Raw genomic sequence first — 27205 nt, forward strand, 5'->3', positions numbered from 1 at the left:
TGACAATAAAATTGTGGGTTATATTTTTCACCCCGTGTCTGTGTTTGCATAAGTGAAAGTGAACTCTGGTAAATGTTATTAAAATGGTGCAAATCCACTCTGAAATAGTTTATTGATTTTTGCAGGGTTCAGAAAATTCGAAAAAATAACCGAAGTAAAAGAAACCTCCTTTTTTATTTTCACAGAATTTCACAAGAATCTTAACAACAACAAAAAAACCAAGATTATTAAGAAAATATCCAAAGTACTTAGAAATCTTGGAAACATGGAAACAGATAGCAAGACAGTCTCCTCCATTTCCTTTAGGCTGTTGTCGGCTTGATACATGACAATGGGAACTTTAGCAAAGTGGACCCATTCTGAATAGAAAAATTCAGACTTGCAGAATTACATCAAGATTAGCAAAAAGCCAAGTCTAAAAAACAACAACAACGCAACAAGAGCAGCATTACAGAGAGGACTGTGCTGTATGGCTTTTAGTCTAACTGATAAGAAAAGGCAAGATTACAACTTTACAGACAAAACGCTTCAGAATGATTAAAGGGACAGTTGCTCATGTAAACACTGCCCAACTTCACGGTCTCCACCCTGAAACGGTTCAACTCTTACCCATTAAAATGCCATATTAATTGTATTAATATGTATTCTGATCTGACTTCAACATGGAACAAGTACTCGGGTGTCTTCGGGTGCTTGGAAGAAAGAGAGTGGTTAAAATTGCATTAATTGGTGGATTATCATTCCCTCAAAATGTACTTGAGAATCAACAGATGCAATTTCACACTGATACAGCTATACCACAACATCAACTTGTATGTTGATCCATACTGACCTAAATTGGACCTCGGTGCTTAATGGGAAGTACATTCTGAATCATCAGACCATCTTCTAATGGCCTCTGCTTTCTTTTATGACCAGCATTTGAATTTTCAGAAGTGCCCATGACCCAGGCATTTGTTCATCGGATGTCATTCTATGGACCAGTTGTTGTAAGAACTGCCTTTTTATAGATGGCCCACTGACCCAGTGCTCCACTACAACAACATGACTGAGATCTTTACTCTTCTCCTACACAACTCCAATAACTGACTATTCACTGTCATGTTAGGATGAACTGAGTACACATTCCTCTCAGTTTAATCCATTTGATGAGTTAAAAGGATGCTAAAATATGAGGCCATCAGGAACTTTATGTACAATCAGATAAAAGAAAAGATCATTTTAATTGGTTTTACTGAAAATGGCTCAACCGTTCATTGAGTGAAATACTGTCTAATGGTGAAGCATTTCCAGTGTAGTCAGAATACATCAAGTATAGAAATTGTTTCTAAAAGGACAGTTCTGTTTCAATAGAACCATTAACTAGAATCAATAAATGTCTATGCCCTTTTTAAATCACATAATAGTTCAAATGTTCGGTACTCTTTTAAAGCGAAGAAATCTCAGTCTACTACAAACACAGAGAAACGTCTGGGATTAACAATCCTTTACAAAATGTACAACAGTGTGTCCTAACTATGCAAGTAAAGAACCTGAAGAGCAAAACCGTGCTTCATCCATGACAGCCCTGACCCTGTACATTACAACATGAAGACAGATCCAGGCAGAGGACAGTTAAAGGGTTGGCAGCAGGGACCGGCCTAACGTGGCCACAACACAGATTAAGGCAGCTGCGCTGCATTGCTCCTCAGACTCCTGTTTCCATGGCTACACCAGAGCGTAATCGAACTGCCCCCTCTCCAGCCCCTCCTTGTGGTCGGTCCAGGAGGACGCGGGCATGCGGCTGTACGGGTCCAGTAGGATGCGGAAGCAGCGGACCAGCAGAAAGACGAGGAAAAGCATCAGGAGGCCCACGAATGCAAAAGCAGTTTTCTGTTCTGTGTTCCCCACCAGAGGCGGGCTGCTGGGGGCGCCGTGGAGCGAGGGCCCCGGGGAGAAAAACTCATAGTCCAGAGTGGGGACATCGCTCATTCTCCAAGGGGGCCAGTGGCAGAATTTACACACCGTCTGGATGGTGGGGTGGGCTGAGATGTTGGCCAGGTTGGGAAATGTCTCGGAGGGGGGCTCTAACACAGCTGACGCTGTGCGATGCTTTCTGACAGCGTGACAGACACACGCACGCGCTGTCACAATAACGGACGAAGAAGGTGACAGCTCTGTCTATTTTAGCGCTGCCATTTCAAATATTCATCTTGAAAAGTGCGGTGTGAGAGTATGAGACATGACACAACAAGCTGCTGAGATATCTAAATATACCTGCGGTGCACGAGGTTGCTGAGCACTCGCAATCACTCAGTGGGGTCTAATTGGCAACAGATGGGACACTCGGCGCCATGTGTTACCTGAGCATGATAGTAAATTTATGAGAGGGGGGGCGCAGGAAAGCGAACTGACAGTTTGTTGACTATTTAAAGCGCCAGGCTGAGTGGGGTGGAATTTATTGTAGAAGCGGGACAGAGCGAGAGCTAATCGGTTCAAGGGGGTCGCCAGATCAATAGACACCGAACGCAAAGAGCAACGAGCTGTCAAGACTCAGCTAAAAGCTGTGAGAGTGTGTGGGCTTGTCAGCACGGTGCTGATGTGCAGCCCCGCCCGGAGCGAAGTGACCGGTTGCTCCCCGAGCCACGGGCGCCGGGGTGGGATCGGAGGGGGCGTCCGGCCTTGGCGCCAGTCCAGACTGTGGAGATCTAGGTCTCTGCTTCCCTCTCTCTCACACCCTGCGGAGGAAAAGAAAGTTAGTCAGTGGCACAACAGGCCTATGTGCTCCTTTGCCGGTTCCGCGGATGAAAGAGAACGTGGAGCCCAGCCCGGTCGCTCAGACGGGATTAGCTAAACCCGCCTTTTGATGTATTAAAACGACGTTCTGACATTTCACAGCGGAGCGTTAAAGCATTGCCCTGACATTCAGCTTAATTACAGTTATTTTGAAGATGATTACTACAGCATCATAAGGACATTAAAGGTAATGACAGCGAACATATAAGCCCTGATACTGTAAATGTCACTTTCATTCATCACGGCATTGTTTTAGTGCTGCCCTGGTGGTGCCGGTCACAGTTACTGTAAGACGCTCAAATGATTGGCTCATTTTTCATTTAAACTCTCCACCCAATTCCCCCGATGAGTCCCTGAACAGCACACACAAGCCCTTCAGGGGGTCTGTCAATGAAACTAGTCTCTAGATATGGATAACCCCATGATAGGGCTAGATATGGGCATCAGCTAAGTGTAATGTAATGGAGTAAAGAATGAGGATCTTTGGTTGGGGTCTGTGCAGGCTCTGACGTTTGCTCATAAGCACATACAACATGAGCTCTGGGATATTATTATACCTGACTGACCTAAAAGGCTGCAGCACACTTCCTGCCTGGAGAGAGAAGTCATCTGGAATCAAATAGCGGCTCATGAATAATATAAATCACAAATTCAACACCAAATTGCATTGCAAATTAAGGGTATAACATGACACCGGTCCATTCTCAAAATCTCGGGAACAAAGATGCCATAACCGTGTTACGGAAAGACAATAAGTGCTCTGAGTGCATCATAAAGGAAATGGAGAAAGGAAGGTAAATGGAGAGAGCAGAAGCCCCCGCGGCTCGACACAGTGGAGTGACGCAGTTCATGCCAGCTCACCCTCTACCACGCTGTATCTCTCCGGGCCGGCGTGAGCCGGGCCACTTAATCAATCGGCCTCAATCATTCGGGTGTCAGCAGCCGTACAAAGTGAAGGCCTACAGCCCACTCTGTCTAACAGGCAGCAGGGGACAGGCCTTGCGGGGTGTGAAACCCACAGATGGAGAGTGACAGCGTGGCAGGTTTAGAAGGGGACTGCACGGGCAGGATGGAAAAAAGGAGTTCAGCAAGGGTCCAGCAAGGCACTCTGACCTTACACGCCATACAGGGTAGTGCCAGCACTGCTAAGATACCAGATGGTAACCCAGCACGTGGCCCAAAATTATTGCATCACGCCCATGAACCCGGCTGCTCAAAGGCCATTTATGTCCTTCAAGTGGAGCCAGGTATGCCTCTCACATGCAAAACATTAATCCACTACACCAACAAGTGTAGAAGAAGGAGGAATCTTCACAAGTCGATCGAACAGAAGCCGGATCTTATTCATTAAAGAAAGGAGGATTACTTTAATGACAAACAGTGTCCATGCTGCTTCTGTCCAAAGTGACAGTGACATAGTGTTGCCTAAAGAATTCACCAAGAGAACGGACACCAGTCAGAGACAATTAATCAATCAAACGTAAGGGCGGATAGGCTTAGATTCAGAAATGCATAATGCAAGTCGTCATGGTGAAAGTCGTTACAGTAGCAGCATGTCGATGATGCTGGAAAGGTCTGTACAGGTTCTGAAAACACATCTAGTGTTTCATGGAAATTTAAATTCATCACCCAATGCGCAAAGTGATACTTACATGTAGTCGTAGTAGCTTAGTGATTAATGATCACTTCAACCAAGATGACATTTATTACCTTTTAAATTTTATTCAGTTACAATCCATTTAGGGTATTATGAGGGTTTTTGACTCTTTAAGTATTTTTAAAACTAAAGTAATACCAATGTCATGATAATTATGTATTCAAATATAAAAGGATTCACTGAATATATAAGGTGTTCAATTTATATAAAAAAAAAAATACTGAATATACTTTTAATGTATTCACTTTATATAATTTTTTTCATATAACATTTGTTTTTGTTTTTATTTACCCCCCCCCCCCCATATTAAGTTCATATTTATTTGTGTTTTAAGGAATTTACTTTTTTACTTAGTCACTAGTTAGAACGTTAAATTACTTAGAATGTTAAATATTAGTGGAGATGTTAAAGTAGATATCGTATATGAATATATTAGCTCATATGAGTGTATATTCAGCAGTGGTGATGAAATCAGTTGAAAGTGTACGTGTGGCTCAGTGGCTCGCCGAGGGATGTGAATCTTGTAACACGCCGACAGCTCAACTTATTTTCCTCCTTGTTAGCTCCCACTTCCATCATCAAGCAGGCAGCCTCGCCCACTCTGCTCCTCCATTAAGGGCTCCTCTTCCAGCCAGCCCAGCCCTGCCCGGCCCTGCCCGGTGTGGAGTGATGGGCCCGAGAGATTACTCTCAATAAAAGCCGGCAGCCCCGGGCCACTTCGAGACGGAGACCTGTCAAATGATGAGAGCGAGGGCTCATCACAGCAAATGAAGAAATACATACCATTTCGCTAACAAGCCCCTGACCTGCTCTGCCCCAGCCCTCCCGCAGCCACCCGGGCAGACAGAGCCTCCTCATTACGAGCACCAGCGGCACCATTCATTACCCAAAAGGCTCCGCTCGACGGTCAGCCCAAGAATGGCCACAATTTGTCATTCTCCGAGGCACGTCTTAAACCTTTTCCCAAAACTAATTAGAGGCCGCAATCAAAGGAAAATTCCTGTCCCATCTGAGGAAGGTAAATGTCCAGCATGATTAAATTGATACGAGGAGGAAATGGCATGTTAGCCAGGGAAGCTGGAAATGAGATTATGTGTGCTTGTGGTTTCGAGGGGCCAAGACAGAGATGAGTCTAGATGAGTCCAGCCTGGTCCCTCCATCTCTGAAGGTACAAGGCGGACGCTCATCTGGACTCTTCTCTGTCTTGGCCCCTCGTTGGTGGAATGAACTTCCCCTTGAGGTCAGAACAGCTCACCTAGGCAGCTCAAGACCTTCCTCTTTAGAGAATATTTAGATTAACTTGTAACCTTCTTCTTTTTTTACTTATGTATAGAAACTGCAACAGAGTGAATAAAAAGGTTGTGTCCATAGTTGGGGGTCCCAGTGAACCAGACCTGATCACTTCATCGATAGGAACATGAAATCACGTTGTAAGTCGCTCTGGATAATGCATTATGGTTCAGTGGTAGAATTCTGCCCTGTCATGGCTCACTCAGGCTGATGGGTTAAATGCAGAGGACAAATTTCACTGTGTGCACCGTGTGCTATGCTGCTGTGTATCACATGTGACATTTACATTTACATTAAAGGCATTTATCAGACGCCCTTATCCAGAGCGACTTACAATCAGTAGTTACAGGGACAGTCCCCCCCTGGAGACACTCAGGGTTAAGTGTCTTGCTCAGGGACACAATGGTAGTAAGTGGGGTCTGAACCCGTGTCTTCTGGTTCATAGACGAGGGTCTTACCCACTTAGCCATTACCACCCCAATCACTTCACTTTATAAAGGAAAAAAAAAAAAAGATAAGGGCGTCTGCCAAATGCCTGAAATGTAAAAGTGTGAACATGCCGGAACCCGCACGACTCCTCCTACAGTCGCTGCGGTATCGACGCGTCACTCTGATTTTTTTGAGGATTTTAATTCATCACGTTGGCGTGGCCCGCTGACAGAGCACAGGTTTATAATGAGGAGCCTGACTGGGTCACCTTGAGCTGAGCGCAGATCCCGCCAAATTGCGAATGGACCACACCCCGTTTCGTACGTATATGGAACGCGTTTTCAGGCCGAGCGGCAGAGAACGAGCTTCTGTTCTCAGCCTCGTCGCAGATTACTGCTGACTGGCAGCGCAAGCTAATGGAGACTAATTTAATGAATTAAAAGCGCCCCCTTTTCCGCGTTGGATTCCGCTTCGACCATAACTGGATCCTGGAGCAGCCTGATGCGCCCCATTAATCTTCGCGGTGATCCTGGCCGTGTTTGCAGCTCGCATAGTCCAACTACTTCAGACGTGTCCCTGGACTGCTGGCGCCCTGAAACGACACCCCGGCCAGACGAGAACGGATGAGCGGTGTGACAGCGGCACGACAACGTACGTCCAGAAATGGGCTTTCCTTCGAGCGTGAGGAATAAGCCTTCCGCACTTTTATTGTGGCAAAACGATGCCCTTTAAAGATTATAAATTGTCTGTCAGCTCAGCGAAACACATTCATCATGATGATGCATGACAGGCCGCACGAAAAGGACAGTCCGCATCAGGCCCTTCAGCGAACGCGTCCCTTCGGCATCTTGGCCAAAAGCACCGCAGCTGCATCTCTGTGTGGCTACACGGCCACTTTCGCGCTTTCACTCGCCATGCGCCCCGTATTCGAGGGTAAAGGGCGGCCGCCAGCAGCCAAACAGAATAAGGATGTTGCCAGTCACAGCCGACCTCTTGGCATCTTTAATTCACATCCCAAATAACGACATGAAATATTCAGCTGCATCAGGGCCAGCTGATGCCGGGGGGACTCATCGGTGACCCACCGGCGGCCGCCGGAGTTGAGCGGAGGTGACAACGAGGACACGTGGGCCGGGCCGGCGGAGTGAATCGCTCGAATCCCTCAAAATCAAAGCCCCATTCCGGGGGGGGCAGATCCTCACGACCTCAATCCGGGGTGCCCGGCGGGGGAGCTGAATACGGACAAGTCAGCACTCACAAAGTCAAAAGGCAGCACTTTCTCCGTCCGGCCGGACCGGGTCGCGTGCCAGCGGGGGGGATATTAACGTATATATTTTACACACACTGCGGGGGGCTTACTGTAACTTTGGACAGGGACGGTGCAGAAACAGGAACTGTTGAGTGTACATCATGCTTCATTTGTACTGTAGACCCGCGATGAATACGAATAAAAATAGTTCAGCATCATTATTATTATGCAAAATAAAAAATCTAAATGGCCCTAAACCTTTGAACAGTGTATGTGTGTACGTGTGTATATATTTATCAGGCCTGCCTCATGTTAACAGCCCAGAACTTCGTAAACACAGATTATGAGCAAAAATGACCACACATTATGGACATGATGAATATTTGAAGAGCAGTCTTCAGTGGAAAAAAAATCGAATTTCGTACTCGAGTGCCATTATGAATGATCTGCTCTCCGGAATGCTGGGAATATTTCTCAGCAAACAATGACATTAACAGCTGCCGGGGCTGCCGGCTTGGGACGTTTACGGAGTAGCCATCTGATTAATTCATAAAGGCAGACATGTCAGGTGTGCATCAAAAGCGCCGACTCCCAATAGAATAAATGAATACATTTGAACGTTTATTTTATTAATAATTCAATAATTTTGAAGCACTCAGCTCATCATGACATTCTGGAAAAGTGAGTGAGTTCATTAATTACTTGCAGACGGAGACGTCTGTCAACAACGACCCGTCTCTGATTACGCCTACATCAGATTAAAGACATGAAAAACTCAGATTACTCATGCTAGTCAACAGGATGCATGCATGATTCATGACAAGGTTGTAATCCAATGCACAGCCAGGCACAGATTCCAACAGTCCCCACACTCCGCATTAGTTCAGCGCCGTGTGTCGGTTCGAACAGAGATGCTGAACCTCCATCCCTGTTCCTGATCTACATACACCTCTGACGGAGAAAACATACCTCATCTGTTAACTACCATGAAAGTGATGTCATTCTGCATAAACTATACCGCGTATTATCAATGCTGGAAAAACCCATCTCTAGTATCACTTTGGAGAAGCTGTTTCAGCTGTTAAACTGAGAGAAGAGAAGAGAAGAGAAGAGAAGAGAAGAGAAGAGAAGAGAAGAGAAGAGAAGAGAAGAGAAGAGAAGAGAAGAGAAGAGAAGAGAAGAGAAGATGCTGCAGTACCTGTGGCGGAACGTCGGTCCCTCGGTCCCAGTCTCTGGAAGTTCCGGAGCCGGGTGCGACAGCGGGAGCGGCTCCTGTCGGCGGTGTGGAAGTGCGCGCCAGGCGGCGGGAGCGCGCGTCGGCTTCTTAAAGCGGCGCAGCACAGCTGTTGCGCCATATTCTGTGCCCGTCGTATATTGTGGCCCACAGGGGGCGCTGTTTCGTTGATTTGGTCAGAGCCAGTTCGCGTGCACCAGGGCGCACCGCGCTTATTTTACATTTACGGCATTTACCAGACGCCCTTATCCAGAGCAACTTACAGTTAGTAGTTACGGGGACAGTCCCCCCCTGGAGACACTCAGGGTTAAGTGTCTTGCTCAGGGACACAATGGTAGTAAGTGGGGTTTGAACCTGGGACTACCACCTTATGAGCGTCATCCGGTGCTTTGCTCATTTACAGACATATACAAATGTATATTTTAACGCGTTAACACTCGCAATGAATCTGCCAACTGTAACGCGTTACTTTCTGACAATATATTTATACGTCAAGCTTTTTTACCGACCACCATAACTTTCCAGCTAGAAATAAGACGGAGAAATTATTTTAAAATAAAATACACTGAAAACCGCATCCCTGGGGTCACAATGGCTTGAAATATATAATTTTCAGACCAGTCACACACTACTGCATGTATGCTGAATTAAAGGTTTTCCATCTATTTATGATTCATATCATACGTTCTTTGCTGCTCTGAGAGACTTTGCTCACAATCAACTTACTCATATTGTACTGTACCTGTGCAGTGTGCCTATAAAAGTGATTTGTTTTGGCACTATTGGTTTAAAAAGGATGGATGTTTGTGCAGATTGAAGGACAAGACTGTTTCTTTTTGTATGTTTTTTTTTTTTAGAAATCAAATATATGAATAATGGCACAATGTGCAGAAAAAAAGAAAAATGAAACATACATGGTATAGATATAGTAATGACCACACACATAGGAATCTAAACACCTAGACGACTAGATTAGCACCACAAATGTAAAGTCTTCTCTACAGAGTTCTCACCTGTGTGCTTTATCCAGAATCCCGTCACGTGTTGTAACAGTGGAGGATCTCGCTCAACTGACATAGCAAAAGTTTTATGCTGGATGCAGCACCCTTTTCCCGGGCTATGTGATTTTATTGGGGCTGGACATTAAGTGAAAGTGAAGGTCATTATGAAACACGGCAGCGCAGCACATGGTGACACAACAAAATGCGTCCTCTGCTTTGAACCATCACCCTTGGTGAACAGTGGGCAGCCATGACGGCCACCCATGGAGAAGTGTGTGGGGACGGTGCTTTGCTTGGCGGATTGGGATTCGAACCGGCAACCTTCTGATTATGGCGCCGCTTCCTTCACTGCACCCATTAAGATGTTGTGGGTCAACGGGTTGATGGGTCTACAACCCTGGGTCTGTCCAGTAGTTCTGTAGCCAGTCAGACAGAGCTTAACTGGCTGTGTCGAAGGTCTGTAGACCGGGCTTCACTCCTCACCTTGCCGTGGTTCAGCGCCGGTCTTATCTTGTGACCTGCTCCAACACCTGAGCGGTCGAGGGAAGCTGGCAGCAGGGCCATCTGTGCCCCCTGCTGCCAGCAGCTCTTTAGGTTGCCAAGCCTCAGCTGGGCCAGTTGCTTGGATGCCGGGTCAGAGCACAGGGCCTGGACCGAGCTCCTCTCATTACACACTGTGTTTGCATGCAGCGATCTGATAATTAGATTTGTATAATGGTCTGTTCATCATTTGGTTTGCCAAACTATTTGATATTTATTTTGGAATGCTTGACCATGCTTTTAAAGTTTGAATTCAGATAGTGGCCATGAAATAGCTTCAAAACTCAGGCCAACACTTTTTCTTTCCAAATTCGGCCACCTGTACATCAAATGTGTGCAGCAGACAAAAGTTACACAACCCAAAAGTTACACAACCCAGCAAAAGAAGTGTCTGCCCCAACTAATCACTGCACATATTGCAGGTACAGTGCATATGAGTGACATTCTCATTTGCAAGGCTTCTCACGCAGCAGTGGTGTTGACATATATTGCATTTGATTATCATACACAATAAGGCTGAAGATATTGCAGAGGAACATGGTGAATACGTTTGCAGTTTTGATGATTATGTCGCACAGCCAGCTCTGTTGCTTTGGTACTTTTTTTTTTTAGCTTGTATGGCTGTCCAGTATTCACTAAACATTAAATGTTACGAGGTTCTCACAATATCAATACAATTATTATACCCTGCACTTGTAGAATATGCATTTTGCACTATAAAATTGCATAAAAATATTGTGTTCATTTTGTTAAACTTCTGAATGTTCATGATCATGTTAGTGCACAGCCTTCTGCCCAGACTGTGAAAATTTGCCAGTTTTTTAATAGCTACAGATGTGCTATTTCATAAAATTAAAAAAACACATTTTTTAGCATCGTACATATTTGTATGTTCAGCAAATGTTAATATATGTAATAAATGATTGAAAAAATGTCCCTGTTATTGGCTCAGAATTTCAGACCCTACTGTGGCTGATAGTGTCAATTGTAATTAATACAATTATCTCTTGGAACAAATAAGTCACAATAACCCTGCCATTCTAAACATGTCCCTTAGCATTTGGGCTGTCAGGTTGTGTGATTGTCCCTGTGACATTTATGTTTGTGTGTGCTCGGCCACTGCTGGAAATTAGTGAGAGAGAGAAAGTGTGTGTGTGTGTGTGTGTGTAGCGGCTGCTGTCACGTCACGTTGGCAGTGGTGTTTTTTGTGTGGGGTCAAGCTGGCAGCCCAGCGGCTGATAACCAGGCTGAGAGGACAGAGCTAGAGCGGCCGGGGGAAAGCAGGTGGCCCGATCGAATCAATAACCTTGATAATGGGATCTGAGGGGTGTCATTACCACCCCCCTCGGGCGGCACATGCCTCCTCTTCCGTAAAGAGCGCTGTCTTCCTCTCCAAGTGCCAAACACACCTCATTAACCTTTAGAGTTTCAAAAGACTCCACTTCATCTTCCAGACCTCTGCTGATAGGTTGTTTTGTTAAGAGTGAAAAAGAAAACGGATTACCTCCCTTTCGAAGGGGTTACCATTGCATTAGTTAAAAATGCTGTCCGTCTGGGAAAACATTCCCTTTTTCTGCCCACTGTCCGGAAGTCTCAGAGTTGGGAAGTCACTGTGTGTGCATACGCATGGATGTACTGTATATAGACTTGAATGAAAATTGCTTCCTGAAGATTATCTGTAAAGGCGCGGCATTTATTGCTGTCAACCTAATGCTCATTCAATTTATTACTGGCCACGTAGAATGGATTAAATGTTATGTAATATAAATTCAGACCACAGATCAAAAGAACTTTTTTTTCTTCCCTCCATAAAAAGTCTAAGTTGAAAGTCATCTCGCATAAAGTAAATCCCCTTCCTTAGAAACATGAAGCAGTGGATTACCACAAGGAAAAAAAAACACCACACCGAGCTTCACAAAAATGGGTTCGATTTTTTAAAAAGGGGCGGGGCTCTGAGGTATGACTGAGGGTGTGGGTGACATGGCAAAATGCTTTAATTAATTCCGTTGTTTGAGGACTCATCTATCAACAACTGTGCCACGACCAGCCCACATCCCCCGGCCCCCTTAGGATGACCCATACTTTATGGGCCATTAGGATTTCTATTTTTATGTAATTACCCTAGAGTGGTTGGACAGCGTTCTGCCCTCACCCTCATCTGGGCTCTGTCATCCTTTATGGTGAACACCGCTGTCCTGTGGTGGAGTGAGGCTCTTTCCCTCCAGGGATGGTTAAGTACTGCTATAAATAGAAAGCATGCGTCTTCTACAGTAGAGGTACATTACAGTAGGTCCAGTGTCCGTGGAAAGGATTGGCAGTTTGTTTCATGTTCCTGTTCCACAGCCCTAGGCTGTGCGTATGTGTACATTTGAATGTGTGTGGGTTTTCCTCCTTATACATATTCAAATGAAAAAATCACGATGGGCAAGGGCATCTACTCAATACCTCATGGGACTGAAATTCGCCTCCTGGATTTGATGAAAAAATTGGATGCTTTTGCTACTTTATTTATTTCAATATTTACAAGTCATTCATACTGAAGGAGTTTTGTCTGGCGGTAAACAGGTCATCATCAAACTTGCATATTGTATTGTTCCATAGAACATATTCACACAATTTATGAAACAATTAGAATGCTTACAATTTGTCCTTATACGTATGCGTTTTTGGATGACTGTGCAGAGGAATTCATTGGTACTTTGTTTAATTGACAGAAGATAATTTGACTCGGACACATCTGCATGCGCAGCAGAGCAGCAGGGCGTGGAGCGGGCCGAAGCGAACGCAGACGGTTTACCCCGATCGCAGCGCTGGGTCAGTTGACTAACGATCCCCGATTTGCATTTCTCCCCCTATTAGCAGCAGCCAAAGATGTTTAAGGAGATTGATCATTTTCATAAATTAATGAAACAAATAATAAATATATTCATAAGGAACGAGCTAGAAAGTTGGCAAAAAAATACAGTCCGCTGCATGACTTTAATCTATCACACTTATACTCATTTTGGCACTTTTACTTTGATTCATCTTTAAACAGAGCAGTCTAAACCAGACCGATCAAATCATCGATTCCGAATTCTGTCATGAGGACTGACAGGGCAACACAAAGGATCTTTCTTTTGTGCAAAATCATAGGACACAGAGCACATTGATTATGAATTTCAAATTCAGTTAGAGCTGCAAGGCTCCACTCGTATTACATTTTTTACAAAGAAAAGTGGAATTCAGACAATTGGCCTCTTCGTTTTATTTATTTGGCTAAATACAGTTCTTCATCTATTCCAAGTGTTGCCCAGCAACCAATTCCCTGTCCCCCAACAGCAGCCAACTCAGTTGGCCAGATTTCTTTCCAAATTCAGCTGACAGAATGGAATAGATGGAAAAATTGGTTTCAGAAAATGAAGCGGTCTGTTTTAATGGCCTAATTCACTGTCGATCTCCTGCTATGCATTTGTCTTGTGGACGATAAATGTGACATTTCTGTCCACCTTTCTTTTGAGGAAAAAAAAGGAGTCACCGAATTAGCAATAATGCCAGTAGAAAAAAAGTTATGAACTACTGGAAGGCAACACAGTTATAGCAATAGATAAACTTTTATTCATTTTCTGTAAAGGTAGAATGAAGTACATTTTTATATTGATGCCATTTATCAAACGGCCTTATCCAGAGTGATAAGTAGTTATAGGGACAGTCCCCCTGGAGAAGTGTCCTGCTCAGGGGCACAGTTAGAATGCAGTTGCTGCCACCTCACACCACGTCCACTGTAATCGGTCAATGCTGATGGTCTATGGTAATTGGCCGCTGGTAAATCGACCCCAGTAATGTTTTGTTAGTGATGAATTCAGCTTGGAGAGTTGTCCATGAGTCTAGTGAAAAGTCAAGTCACCCCTGATATGCTGCTGTACTGCTGATGAACATTTTAAAGTCACTGGGGCCATGAAAGTTATTCGACAATATCATTGGTTTCTGTTTAATGTTTAATTTTGTTTTCATGTGTATTAAGTATGATGAGATGATCTCTACACCATCTCACATATCTTTAGTGAAATCATTCAGTATGGATGGCTGTCCCTACCTCCAAGCCTTTAACAGCACGCATCAATTTAACAGTGCTTCTGGTGACAGTTTACTAATTAAATGACATTTTCTTAGCAATTACGATCACGGTGAAATGGAGCATTACCAACCTGGAAAAAACTGGCAACAAAGAATGCATCTCACCTGTCACTTCACAAGCCATGCCATACGTCACATACAGCGACAAAGGCAACGTTCATAGGATTTCAATAGGATAGCTACCCCTGAATCCACATCAGGGGGAGAATTTACATGTTTAAGCCTCCAAACACATTTCACAACTGTAAGGCTCTCGACCAGGGTTTTGGCTCTTCTCGTGTTTAATTGGTTTACTCATTTAGCAGTTAGCAATGGTAACGTTCGCATGCAGCCTTTCACTCAGTGCTTCAAATTTAAACACATTTTTTAAGAGAAAATTAATTTGAGAATGACTTTACATGCACTTCCTAAGGAGAGCATATATCATATTTGTATTACTTAGGTATTTAAAGTAAACACCAAGTACCCATAAGTCATAAATCTGTCATCTTACAGCAGTGCCATAATTCAAACAAGCTGCAGTATGTATGAATAAAGGTCCACAATTGTGAAGTACAACTTCACGGAAGACATCTATATTAACCAAGGCAATAAGTGCAGCATCTTCAAAATAAATTTCAGTCTGCTCATCGAGATGGGGACCTGAGAAAAAACATTAAAAATTCAAATAGTGTGATTTTCATCAGTCATTAGGAAAAGTAGGAAAATTTCATATTTTTGTCTGAAGATTTAATTTCCTCCCCTTTCATTTTTTATCAAAACCTAAATCTCCCCCTCCTATGCTCCATCTGCTATCCATCATGCGATTGGTCTAATATGCTTTACGGTGGAATAAAACACATTCATCATGGTGCAGTACCAGGGTTCCTGCGTGTGACAAATTTCATAGGCCAGTAAGCGACGCTGCGTCCAGCTGCAGCGCCACTAATGCCTCTATTTATTCAGCCAGGCCGTCTAATGAGACGTCTCTCACCATGCTTTCATAAACCCGGGATGCGCCGGCCTCTCCACTAAACATTATTCTGGCCTTTAATTAGCCATTTCTGAATGATATTCCTGAGAAATATCCTGGGAGCCCACAGTGCTCCTCCAGTGAGTGTTACGGTGAAATTAGACGTGTGATTGAACACCTCGTGTGTGAAAGTGTGAGAGAAGGCTGCTCTAAACAAGAGGGGGGAAAATGTATTGAATGAAATGAGACATAAATTCAGAGCCTAACAACAAAACAAGTGACAGTGTGCAGCCTTTATTCGTCCCAAGGACAGTACACCTTGCCTTGAGCAAAGAAAATCCGCTTTGCAAATTGCCCCGAAGCATAAATGGAAGCGGACTAAGATGTATAAAGGCCAGAAAACACGATTTATTTTTTCCTCCTGGGTACTTAATGACTTTAATTATAGTCAGAGCTCTGTTTAATTATTCAGATGGGAATAAAGAGGTAGAACATTTTCATAACTCAGACTGAGGAAAAATGATCCTTAAACAAGAATTAAACAAGGCTGATGGCATTTTCACAATGAAGACTGAAATAACAGGCCATCAGCAGCCTTATCACCCCTCTATCATATAATTATCCTTTCAAGCTTTTTGCAGCTGCATTTAAATATAGTGGCCATTACTGATTGCGACAATCACAGCAAATTAACTGACATAGTTATATACAAAGTTTTCATATTACTGAACATGATTATTGAAATACCTGACTGTGTAATAATTCATAGAATAATCAATACATTTTAAGTACAACTAATAAAAACGATGACCGCAATTCAGTCATTATCCCAATATTTCCATGTTAATATAAATATTGTTTTGCATTCTGCATTTCTCAGGTACTTGCCGTTTTTTGTATTGCATGTTTCATGCTGCCTCCTTGCAGCCACTACAGAAGGAATTAATTGTGTCTCTATTTTGTAGGAATTCTCTGCCCACACAATAAGCCACCGATGGCTGCATCTACTGCGCCTCGTGTAATCGGCTGTGTTCCTACAGTACGTTTCACCACCCTGCTTATTTAACATCTTTCATCACGACTGTTACTCCGGAGGAGTGAAAGTTCTCTCTGTGGGCACCGTGTGGCACCGATCCAATTTGCCGTGTTTTAATTCAACATCTCCTTTTCCTTCACACTAATGAGAATTAGCGTGGCGTCCACGTCCACCCATGAGCCTTGCTGAGAGGCCCGTGGTCCAAGGAGTGAATTTAATGGGACCTAACGCATCATTAATACCATCAATATTACGGCGCGGTGGGAAGAGCGTGGTTGCCAACAGCGCTCAGGCTCTCTGCTCTGATTTACACTTATGGATTAGCTGCCATTTTCAGCAAGCAAACACACTCTTGAGGGAGGCATAAGTAGCTCTCCCCGAGGAAAATGTGAGTCTGGCCGTCCTGACAGCTGTCAGGGAGCTGCGAAACGTGCCTTTGAAAGCCTGAACGTGTACACGCTCTATTAAGAATATATTTCTCTGTCTCTTGTCTGTTTCTTGTCACGCAGAAAAAAAAACTGGAAGGAACCTACAGAAAATAAAGACACAACGCTGCCATCGGGCTATTCTCAAGGTTGTGCCCTGCCCTCATGAATCAAAGTAGCTAAAACTCCAAATAGATGTTGCCATGGAGATCTGCAGTGTCAGGCAAGATATCTGTGTGGGAGGAAAGATATGGCTTCTGTCTGGATTGTAACAAAATCAGATGTGTCTAATAGCGATGGCCATGGGTTATGGCATAACATAGAACCCTGATCAATAGTAACAGAATTTGGCTGCATTGTCCTATTTTCCAGAATCTGCCATTAGAATCAGACAGAGGTCTGTGTGCCTGCTGTTGGGTGGGTGATTTCGTTTAGCCAAAGGTTGTGCTGCCGCTCCTACCCCCCCAGTTTACGCGGCCTCAAGTGTCCTCCATCATAAGGCCGCTGTATGCAGGTGCACAGCTCCACTGTCACCGGCGCGACCGGCCAAATGGCCAACGCCGCGCATCTAATTATCCGAGCTGGAGGAATGGCACGTCCTTCTCCTCCCCAGGCTCATGGTGGAATCTATGGACGCTGGTCAGGGCAAATTTTCAGCTAATTACATCCGTGTGTGTGTGATTCATTCGGCAGTACAATGTCATTAGCATTTATCTACTGTCCAGACATCACAGCGGATCTCAGACGGCCTTTTTATATTCAATTTCAGAAAGAATCTGCCAGACGTGGCTGACCTGCTGCACAAGAAGACCACAACCGAAAAACAAAGTAGTGTGAGACAGAAACCAACAACAGTGTTGGCCTAGGGAGTGTTGGCCATCCTAATGTATTCATTTTATTTTATATATATATATATATATATATATGTGTGTGTGTGTGTGTGTGTGTGTGTGTGTGTGTGTGTGTGTGTGTGTGTGTGTGTGGTGCAATTATTCTTGTCTGTTTTTACCTACACACCCAGCACCGAATTGCGGATGACACACAGTCCCAGTGTTTAAATCTAAAATGAAAACAGTCCCAGACACAGTGTCAATTATTAAGTCGACTCTATCACACAGTCACCTAGTCAAGCACAGACAGTGTTAAGTTCACCTTATTTAGGGTACCGGGTCACTGTTGCACCGATATACCACTATAACCACATACACAGCCAAGGTTTCTTCCTTTCTTATTTTCTCTCTCCTTGAATTTTTTTAGTGGAATTTTTCCTTGTGTGCAGAAGGGTCAAGTGTGGGGGGTGTCAATTGTAGGGTCTGTCAAAGCCCATTGAGACATACTGTATGTGATTTTGGGCTATATAAGAAATAAATGTTGTTGTTGTTAGTTTCTGTCTTCCAGAGAACATGCATGCATTATATTTACCCATTTTCGGCTGTACTTTCTTTCTGGTTTGTGGTATAGAAACTCTTCAGCCCTGATGGCTGGTGTGAGTACAGCTGTCCCCAGTGACAACTGCATGGAAATAAGGCGGAGCGATGCATCCATGGAAACTCAAGGGCAGCAAAGTTAATAGAGCATCAGAAAGGAGAAACATACGCAGCAGAAGAGTGACGCATACAAATGTGCATGAGATCATGTGTGAAGAAATGCAAAATGAGGAGTTTTCAATAAATAAAGGCTTCACTTATGAGTGATGAATCTCAGTCCACATGCTATTTATAGAATTTACTCCGCCCTGTAATTTCTCTAATATTCTTGCCAGATACTTCATACAGATGTTAAACTGCTGTACTCTGCTAGTTCTTTCTTATTTTGTACAGGGAAAAGGTTTTCTGTACTGTTTACCATGTCTACATTCGTTTACTAGGGGAGAAAAATCAATCATTTCAATTTCTTTTTTTTTTACGCAACAAAAAAAAATTCTCCAAATTGCATTTTCACGGGGATGATCATTGATATTTCATGGAACAAATCCAGCATGGATTCTGCAATGCTGCAATGGACACACGAGACCAGGCAGATTCTAGAAACAGCGGTTTGTTATCACTGTTAAAGATCAGGATCTCATGATCAGGTTAATTAGATATTAATCGACATTCAAAATGTTTTATTAAGGAACTCAATGCAAACCCGAACTAGAACTTTAATCGTACTGTTCTTCAGTTTGTTCCCCGTAATGTGAGCAAGTGAAAAAGGTGCAGAATGCCTACAGCCAACTTCCACGAATCGATGACGTATCAGAGGTTGACCACTCGGTTTTCTATGGTCAGATTAATATTGGCAAGAAGGTCAATAACCGATATTTGCTGATATTATAGTTGCAGTGAAAAAAACGGTATGTTTTTAATATTTTGGGAATGCGTTCCCCATTGACTGCTGGTTATAACCTATGAAACAGTGCTGTGCTGCAGAATGCTGCTAGAAAGAGTTGGCTCTTTTGGAAATAAAATAACATTTGTTCATAACGTTATTTGATTGGTAATTGGAACGTTTGCAGAATAGGAGGTTTTCCTCTGGTTGTATAAAATGACATTTTTTATCCCTTCGTCTGTAGCTGTCTGTGTTAAAATCCAGTCACACGTGTCTCTGAAATACTGCCATGACACACATTTGCCTGCCTTGTGCAAACTTTGCCCATGGAGTGTAAGATATTCTATGGCAAGAAAAAAAAAAAAGATTGCCTGGCATTTTGCTGAGGAGGAACATCTGGTTGCAGTCATGGGTCAGTCCGGAGGGGCGGCCTGAACAATGAGGGGGCACGGGGTAGAGCTGCAACCTCAGCATCGTACCCCAGCTCAGGAAATCCATCATGCAGGATGGTGCTGCAGTAGCCCAGCTAGTTACGAGGATGCATGAATCGATAGGCAAGCGTTCAGCTTGTTTATAAGGCAAGCCCCCCCTCAACATTCCCAAGGCTGGAGTAATCAATCTAACCAGGAGCCACGATCCACATTCGTCCTCGGCCACCACAACCCCAACACTGCCACCTACACACGCTGTAAAGGGTGGAGGTGGACGCAAACGATTATATAACTGCAGCTTTCACATTATTCTGCACGCCAAAGTTGCACCGTAGCAGTCAGGCAGTGTGGGATAACATCTTCAGAAAGAATTCTGTTTTTTTGTGCAGCACAGTGCTTATGAAAGCCACTTCGTTTTTAAAAAATGCCTTTTTATTCACTTTATATCCTCAAGATATTTCCAACAATGCAAGGTGGGGGGTTCAAGGCCAACTGTGATGAAGTGTAATATCTGAACACAGTACAGAGTATTTAATACAAAAAAAAAAAATTCCCATGTAAAATACTGCCTCATCATGCCTCAGATGACTAAACTTTTTTAAACCCCCACTCATGCATTTCAATACGTTTTCACCAAATGTTGAATGGCAATCACACCAAAGGCTATGTAATGAGCACTCTTAATGTGCAAAAACTAGCTGTCAGAAGATTGTCCCTTTTCAATTCAGCGGCCTTTAACCAACAAACTGACAGAAGGTGCAGTAATTACAGACAGACACCATCATACACCCCACATCCTGAATTTAAGGCAAAATCCCAAATGTGGAACAGAGTTGCATCCATTTTAAAACTCTGTCTATTCTGAAACCCATAAATAATTTATTTTCAAATTAAACGATCTTCATGTTCTAGGGTAATTTAAAAGGGCCAATGGCACAGGTTAACCCTTTGGCATCCCAAACTCAATTGTCCCCTCAGTGTAGAATGAAGGGTCAGTTGAGCCAAAAGTTCTCTGTTACTGTAGCAGTCCGGTAAAAAGCTGCAGCTCGCATCCGTTTCATAACTCATCACATGGACCTCACCATGTGAGGTGTACGTAATCTGTACTGCGCGTTCTTGTCACCCTCCTCTGAGGCTGGAGACTGAATGGATCCAGTGCTTGGAGGAAGCGCAGACTGAGCGGACCAATGGCTGGTGGCTGTCAGGGCCTGCCGTGAGTGTGTGTGCCTGTATCAAGGTTAGGAGAGTCTCTGTGACTGTACTGGACAGGTTATCAAAGGATCTGCTCTGTGCTGGAGGCGGAGATGTCCAGGAGTCGCCATGCAGCGTGGGGGTTGAACTCCTCCTGGTCTCGGCACAGTGCCCACACATACATCATCCGCAGAACCTTCTCCTGAGGATCAGAACAGACGCAGCATCTTTTAGCATTTGGTATACCCCAGATTGATTATCTCATAGCGACTCTTTCTACAGAGTCTTGCATGACAGAAATAAAAGAAAATAAATTTCTGCTCATTTTTACATCCAATCACCGAGCAACTGCAATGCTGCACACATTTGGAAGCCATGAAAAACCTCCCACCTCATGCGTTTTCTCTGGGTGAAAATGGGAGGTAACAAATTCCATATCAGACCGTAAGCTACTGCCCTCTGAACGGTGAGGCAGAATGGCCAAAGCACTCTTTACACCTTTCGCCATTTCTAGCAACTGCAGGACCATAGACAGGCTGGGGGAACTCGGATTAATGTTAAATAAGGGATAATTGTCATGACATGTGACCTTTCAGCCAAAATGATATGCAAGAAAATATTTATATGCAATGCATGCCCAATTTGAACTATAAAATGACTGTGGGAGTGTGAATGGCACTTATTTATTTGTAACTCATAAATTAAAAGTAAATTGTAAATTTGTAACTCACAGTTAAACGATGATTGTGCAGCACTTACATATTAATAAGCATTGCATTATGTGGTATATCAGAGCTTTGACACTGAAATATCAATTATAGAGCAAGCCACGGCATGAGGTGAAGTCAGAGGTCATTTTCCTGTATTTGGCCCATGGCTACATCAGTGTGAGAAGAGGCATCCAATCTTCAACTGCCATAAATTCCTATCACCACATTCTCTGTGTCCAGCAGCTTCTCACACAGACTTCTACTATCCATTAAACAAAGACTCACTGGGTCCCCCTCCACCACTTCCCCTTTGGTGTTGCGGATCACCATCACCATCTGAGCCTGAAAGGTGATGATGAGTACAGGACCTTGCTCCATCATCTTCCCCATGGCCAGCTGAAAAAAATGCCAATATTTATCTTTTTCTCTAGTGAACAATGTCTAAGAACGAAACATCACAAAGTTATAATCTGAGGTGACTCACATCAATGTTGTCTATATCCAGAATCCTGGAGTGAAACTGAAGCCCCAAAGCCTTGGCTTGTTGTATGGGATGGGCTAGCTGACTGTATGTCTGCAAAAAGAAAAGAGCGTTGACAAATGATTGGTTTATTTACTCTCTCAGACTAAGAGTTTGACTTTTTTTTTTTTTTTTTAACTTACAGCCTCATAACACCAATCCTTCAGCACTTCTAACTCCCCACGGATCATGGACTGCAAACAAAAGATGAAAAGTAAATTAAAAAGCCTATGAGACCACTGAATGTCCAAAACATAAGAGGAAATCATTTATATTTATATTATAGAATTAGTATCGAGAACCTGACTAGGTACACAAGCTGTGGCATGCACACTGACCTCTAAAATGTTGGGGATGATGTCTCGCTCACACTGCTTAAGAAACAGGTCCTTGTCGAAGGAAGGGTCCACCCTCAGAATCTCTGTCAGCACTTCAGACATCTCGGTCTTGGAGAAGAGCCCACCTACCGGGACAAACAGTCTTTTCATCGCCATTCATTACCCATATGCCTGAGGTTCACAGATTGGACTCGGAGTTCTCGACAATCTCAGCAGTCTCAGCCAAGAGTTATGAGTCCTCTGCCACGACAGGCCAAATGAGAAAAAAAAGGTTCAATGCTAATTAAAGAGATCTTGACCAAAATGCAGAAAAGTGAATAGTGCAAAGCGTACCAATCAGGTCTGTTACTTTATCTGTGATGCTGCGGGAGGCCCTGATAAAGGCGTTATCGCTTTCATCATACTTCATCTTCATTTCAAAAAACCCTGAAGAAAACAGAGAGAGAGAGAGAGAGAGAGAATAAAAAAACCTAATATAGGTGTGCAATATGCAGCTTCCTTGCAAAGCCATTTTACTGCTCAGATTGGTAGAAGGAGCGTAAGAGTAAACCAAGCTGGCCTACTGTGCCCGACGCTCCACGCCGTCGAGCACAACGGACAAGTCCCTGTCCTGATGCATTTCCTAGGTGCAAATAAGAATATGTAAACTTACGCTACGTGAATACTCAAGCATCTTAACTCCTCATGAGTGACAGGGTAACGTCAAAACTACAGTGATTTATTGCTCATGTTAAGTCTGTATGCCACGCTCAACCGCTTCCTCCCTCCAGCCACTTGGCAGGGTTCCCTTCACCTTAACCGTGAAAGTGGCACTCAGCTGCCTATCAGCAATGTTTTCATGTTGTCCAAAGAACCTCCAGAAGGTTCATTATCTGCTGGAGACCTAATCAGCTTGATAAGAATGATGAAACACCACAGCCTTTTGAGTACACAACACATGGAGCTGCTGCTAAAATGCAGATTTGAGAATATTCAGCGCCATCTAGTGGCCAACAGTCCACAATAATAGTAAACTATTTTCCCCACATCAAACCACAATGGCAACAGTTTCATGAAATATTGAATACATATAGGAAATTATGTATTATGATTGAGAGAGCTCCCTTACTGTTGAAAACCACATTGTTGTCCTTGAAGTCCTTCCACTGCTGGTACCATTTGGAGTCCTTATGTAACACAACTCCCATTGCCTCTCTGTGGACACAATCCATTACAAATTTTAATACAGTTAACATAAAGTATGTCTGGAATATTTACTTAATTTACAGTCTTGGTGCTAACTCTAAAATTAATGTGTCTTACTCATTGGCCTCAAAAACCTTGGATTCACTTCCCCCTGCCTTTGAGGAAAAATCGCTTCTTTTTCGTAAACGAGTTGGGGGTTTGTAAGGTCCACCCTGCCCCATCTCTATTTCTTTTTTCACAGATTCCATACCCTGTGTTGCAAAAAGCAAAATGTGGACATGCATCATTGAAGCATAATATTAATCAAGAAAAATGAAAATCTTATTTTACTATAAATTTACTATTAATTGGGTCCTAGGCACATAACACGTACCTGTGAAATCGCTTTGAAAGCTCCAGTCTTTCCTAGTTTCTCTCCACTCTTTGACACTGTCTCTGCAGAGGTCTTTGCCGTCTTGGCTGCTTCCTCAACCCCCTCTTTTATCTTTTTCCCCATACCAGAGCGACCCACTTCTTCTAACCCCTACAACGAAATATAATGAGTGAACATATGAATGCATGGATTCTATTAATAAAAATGACCATATTATTGCCCAAGTATCAAAATACTTAGATAATAAAATTTTCATAGATGTGTACCTCCTTCACAGTCTCTGAAATCGACCCAAGCGTCTTCTTCAGTACTTCAGAGGTTTTAACAGTTTCGGACTCAATGGTTTTCTAAAAATATAGTAATGATGTAATAAGATAAAATAGGCCATGCCTTATGATAACTTCCAATTAAAAGTGGCAGACATATCTTACATATTTCCGTCTGGCCTGCTGAAGGGCTTCTGACTCCTCCAGCCTTTTGGCTTCTTCACGGAATTTCTTTATGTTTTCTTTCATTTCTTTGTTCTTACTCAGTTCCTGCTTCAAAGATTCCAAAAACTCCCCCAAAAAGCCCTTCTTCCCTCCTCCACCTCCAGAGGCATACCGTACCTGGACAAAGTATGCACAACAGAACTAATTGGTGGTAGCCTAGTGGGTAACACACTCACCTATGAACCAGAAGACCCAGGTTCAAATACCGCTTACTACCATTGTGTCCCTGAGCAAGACACTTAACCCTGAGTGTCTCCTGGGGGGGGTGACTGTCCCTGTAACTACTGATTGTAAGTTGCTCTGGATAAGGGTGTAAATGTTAATGTAATTAATGTCCTGTCCCGTTAAAACAAAGCATAAAAGCCAGAATAATAATACCTGTGAGGAACGTGTTGCAGATGCACATATTCTGTGCACATAAACTCTGCTGTGTGAGGAGACACACGAACTACTTGGCAAAACCACGCAGAGACTCGAGGCACAGAGCTGAAACGAGAGAAAATACAAAATTCGTGTCAAAATTCGGCCTTGAAAGGCAGCGATTACAAATCTCTGAATAGCGCCAGAGACCACCATTTAACGGGGACACGTCTACAGAAACGTGTTTTAACTACGTATCTGCATACAGCGTGGGGCTACTCTCACATAGAATGTTTCATGCGAATGATTAAAATACGTCAAAGCAACACGACATCAGTTCTGTTCCACCACTTTAACTCCAGGCCTAGCAGTCGACACCGGCATGAGCTTCTGACAGCGCGACGAGCCTCTCCGTCCAAATAAAAGCCACCGTAATGTCACGTGAGACATCAAAGACGTCATTTTAAAATTGACAAACCTAGCGTGAACTCACGTCATATTATGAGCCGAGTCACCGACTGCAAAATAAAAGTAAATGCTCTTTATTAAGTAAAGCCTCACCTGGTAACACCGACATAGGGAGGCTGCCATCTTGGCTGGTCTACAGTTGACCTTGTGACGTATGGAAGGGGGTGGAGCTACTGGCTTAAGGGCGCAAGCAGAGCGCGCACTTCCGGTGCTTCCAGCGTAAACTTCTGTCTTGTACAGAAGAATGTCCTGCATTCTAATCATAGTTCGATTTACAGTGTAAACAAGTCTCTCTACAATGAAACAAAACACTGTATAAATGTATCAGTGTTGTGGTAATTTGCTTATTACATTAGATTTATCTATCCAAAACAATGAATATAATTCTGCGCTTCACTCAAATAAATACATTCATGTAGCCACGCGAATTTCTCATTATTGAGGAGTGGCTTTCATACAAAACAAAGGCATAGGCCGCCTTTCAAAATGGCGACTATTCCCAAAATGCAGTTTCGGCTTACGTCATCAGTACCCCGAGCCTCGGTGGGCGTGTCACTTTAAGACAAGCCCTTATCCAAGCCTTCACCATCAGCAACTACAGTTTTTCTCAGTCGCGTTGGTGCGTTTCTCAGATCAGAATTAAAATTCTCATAACTATTAGTTCAACCTCCACAACATTTTGTCATTTGTGCACATCATCGTAGCAATTTCTCCTTTCTCTGAACAAACTGCAAATGATTTTGGACATGTATCAGTTGCTTTCATACATTTCTCTGCTGTTTTTTGACATTTCCATTTGCTTATGTCATGTCAGTCAAAATTCATTATACTTATGGATGCTGAATAGTCGTTCTCAATAAAACTAATAGTCTTACTTTCAGTGCTTGAGTCATTACACACAAAATTGTTGAACTAGTTATCAAATGTCAAATATTAGTCATCTGTCAAGAAAATTCTATACCTTTCTTTATCATTTTTTCCTGGAAATGTCTCCTAAATTGAACAATTGAGCTCAGGTGAATTTCAGCTGTCACTCATGAGGAGGTGTGTGAAATTGTAATGACAAACAACTTGTTCACTGTCAATCATGGATGAATCCTGTGAATCCTCAATTGGCAAGCATATATGAACTGAGCAGGAGCTAGTGTGTACCATTTCTACACTTCTGTGACACAAAATGGAAGGTCAGCATCGTGGAAGAGGGGTGGGGGGAAGAGGGAGAAGAGGCAGATATTGGCAAATGAAATTAAGGCTACAATTGTGGACCATGTTGTCAATCACAGCCTTACCATGGAGGAGGCTGGTTGAAGGATGCAACCCAATATTGGAAGAACTACTGTCAGTTCAATCATTCAAACATTCCGTAGGGAAAACAGGTATGCATACAGTAATTTACTGTACTGTACCATCTCATACATATCTCATGTTACTGTACTGTATTTGTAATTTTACTGTAATTTTACTCTGAAAGACAACCTCGCAGAGGTGGAAGAGCTTTATGCAGTACACTAGCAATTCTACAAAACATACTCTACAATGTGTTTTACCAAATGCATGCATTACTGTTTGTTACTGTACACAGGACAATTGTGAAATTGCATTTCTGTCTCTCTCTAAAGTGTACTGGAGCTGGAAGCCAGGGAACCACTGCACACATTCATATATGTTGATGAGGCAGGTTTCAATCAGGCCAAAGGCAGAAGGCGTGGAAGAAATCGCATTGGACAGAGAGCAACCACTGAAGTCCCTGGTCAGCACGGAGGGAATATTACCATGTGTGCAGCAATCTCAGACAACGCCGTCCTCACCCATATCCCCCTTCTTGGTCCATACAATACCCAACATCTCCTGACCTTTTTAGACACTCTTTACAGGGACCTAGTCCCTGAGAATGAGAGGGGTCTTAGATAATGTCCGTTTTCACCACTCCCATCTGGTCAGAGAGTGGTTTGCAGCACATGAAAGAATGCTGGTTGAATATCTCCCTCCATATTCCTCATTCCTTAATCCAATAGAGGAGTTTTTCTCTGCCTGGAGGTGGAAAGTTTATGACCGGCATCCACATGATGCTAGCAGCCATTGATGCAGCACGTGACAACATCACAGCAGAGTCCTGCAGAGGAT

General features: G+C 43.3%; 2 protein-coding genes across 3 annotated transcripts; both read right to left on the reverse strand.

Moving 5' to 3' along the window:
- Window positions 1–95: 95 nt before the first annotated feature.
- LOC114802488 (cortexin-1-like) lies at window positions 96–8694 on the reverse strand. Its single transcript, XM_029001446.1, has 2 exons — window positions 8599–8694; window positions 96–2717 (listed from the first exon to the last, which is right to left on the reverse strand). The coding sequence occupies exon 2, from the start codon at window positions 1969–1971 to the stop codon at window positions 1708–1710; it is 264 nt and encodes an 87-aa protein (XP_028857279.1). The 5' UTR covers window positions 1972–2717; window positions 8599–8694; the 3' UTR covers window positions 96–1707.
- Window positions 8695–19855: 11161 nt separating this feature from the next.
- Window positions 19856–25233, reverse strand: timm44 (translocase of inner mitochondrial membrane 44 homolog (yeast)). 2 transcript variants are annotated; one of them, XM_029001429.1, is made up of 13 exons: window positions 25175–25233; window positions 24632–24739; window positions 24194–24370; window positions 24029–24109; window positions 23763–23912; window positions 23507–23640; window positions 23313–23398; window positions 22538–22630; window positions 22205–22329; window positions 22010–22060; window positions 21831–21920; window positions 21632–21742; window positions 19856–20838 (listed from the first exon to the last, which is right to left on the reverse strand). In XM_029001429.1, the coding sequence occupies exons 1-13, from the start codon at window positions 25202–25204 to the stop codon at window positions 20719–20721; spliced, it is 1356 nt and encodes a 451-aa protein (XP_028857262.1). In that variant the 5' UTR covers window positions 25205–25233; the 3' UTR covers window positions 19856–20718. The 2 variants fall into 2 exon arrangements, with proteins under 2 accessions (XP_028857262.1, XP_028857263.1); XM_029001430.1 differs by lacking the exon at window positions 25175–25233 and adding an exon at window positions 24899–24993.
- Window positions 25234–27205: the final 1972 nt, after the last annotated feature.

The sequence above is a fragment of the Denticeps clupeoides genome, chromosome 13 (assembly GCF_900700375.1).
Source record: "Denticeps clupeoides chromosome 13, fDenClu1.1, whole genome shotgun sequence".
NCBI classification, from domain to species: domain Eukaryota; kingdom Metazoa; phylum Chordata; class Actinopteri; order Clupeiformes; family Denticipitidae; genus Denticeps; species Denticeps clupeoides.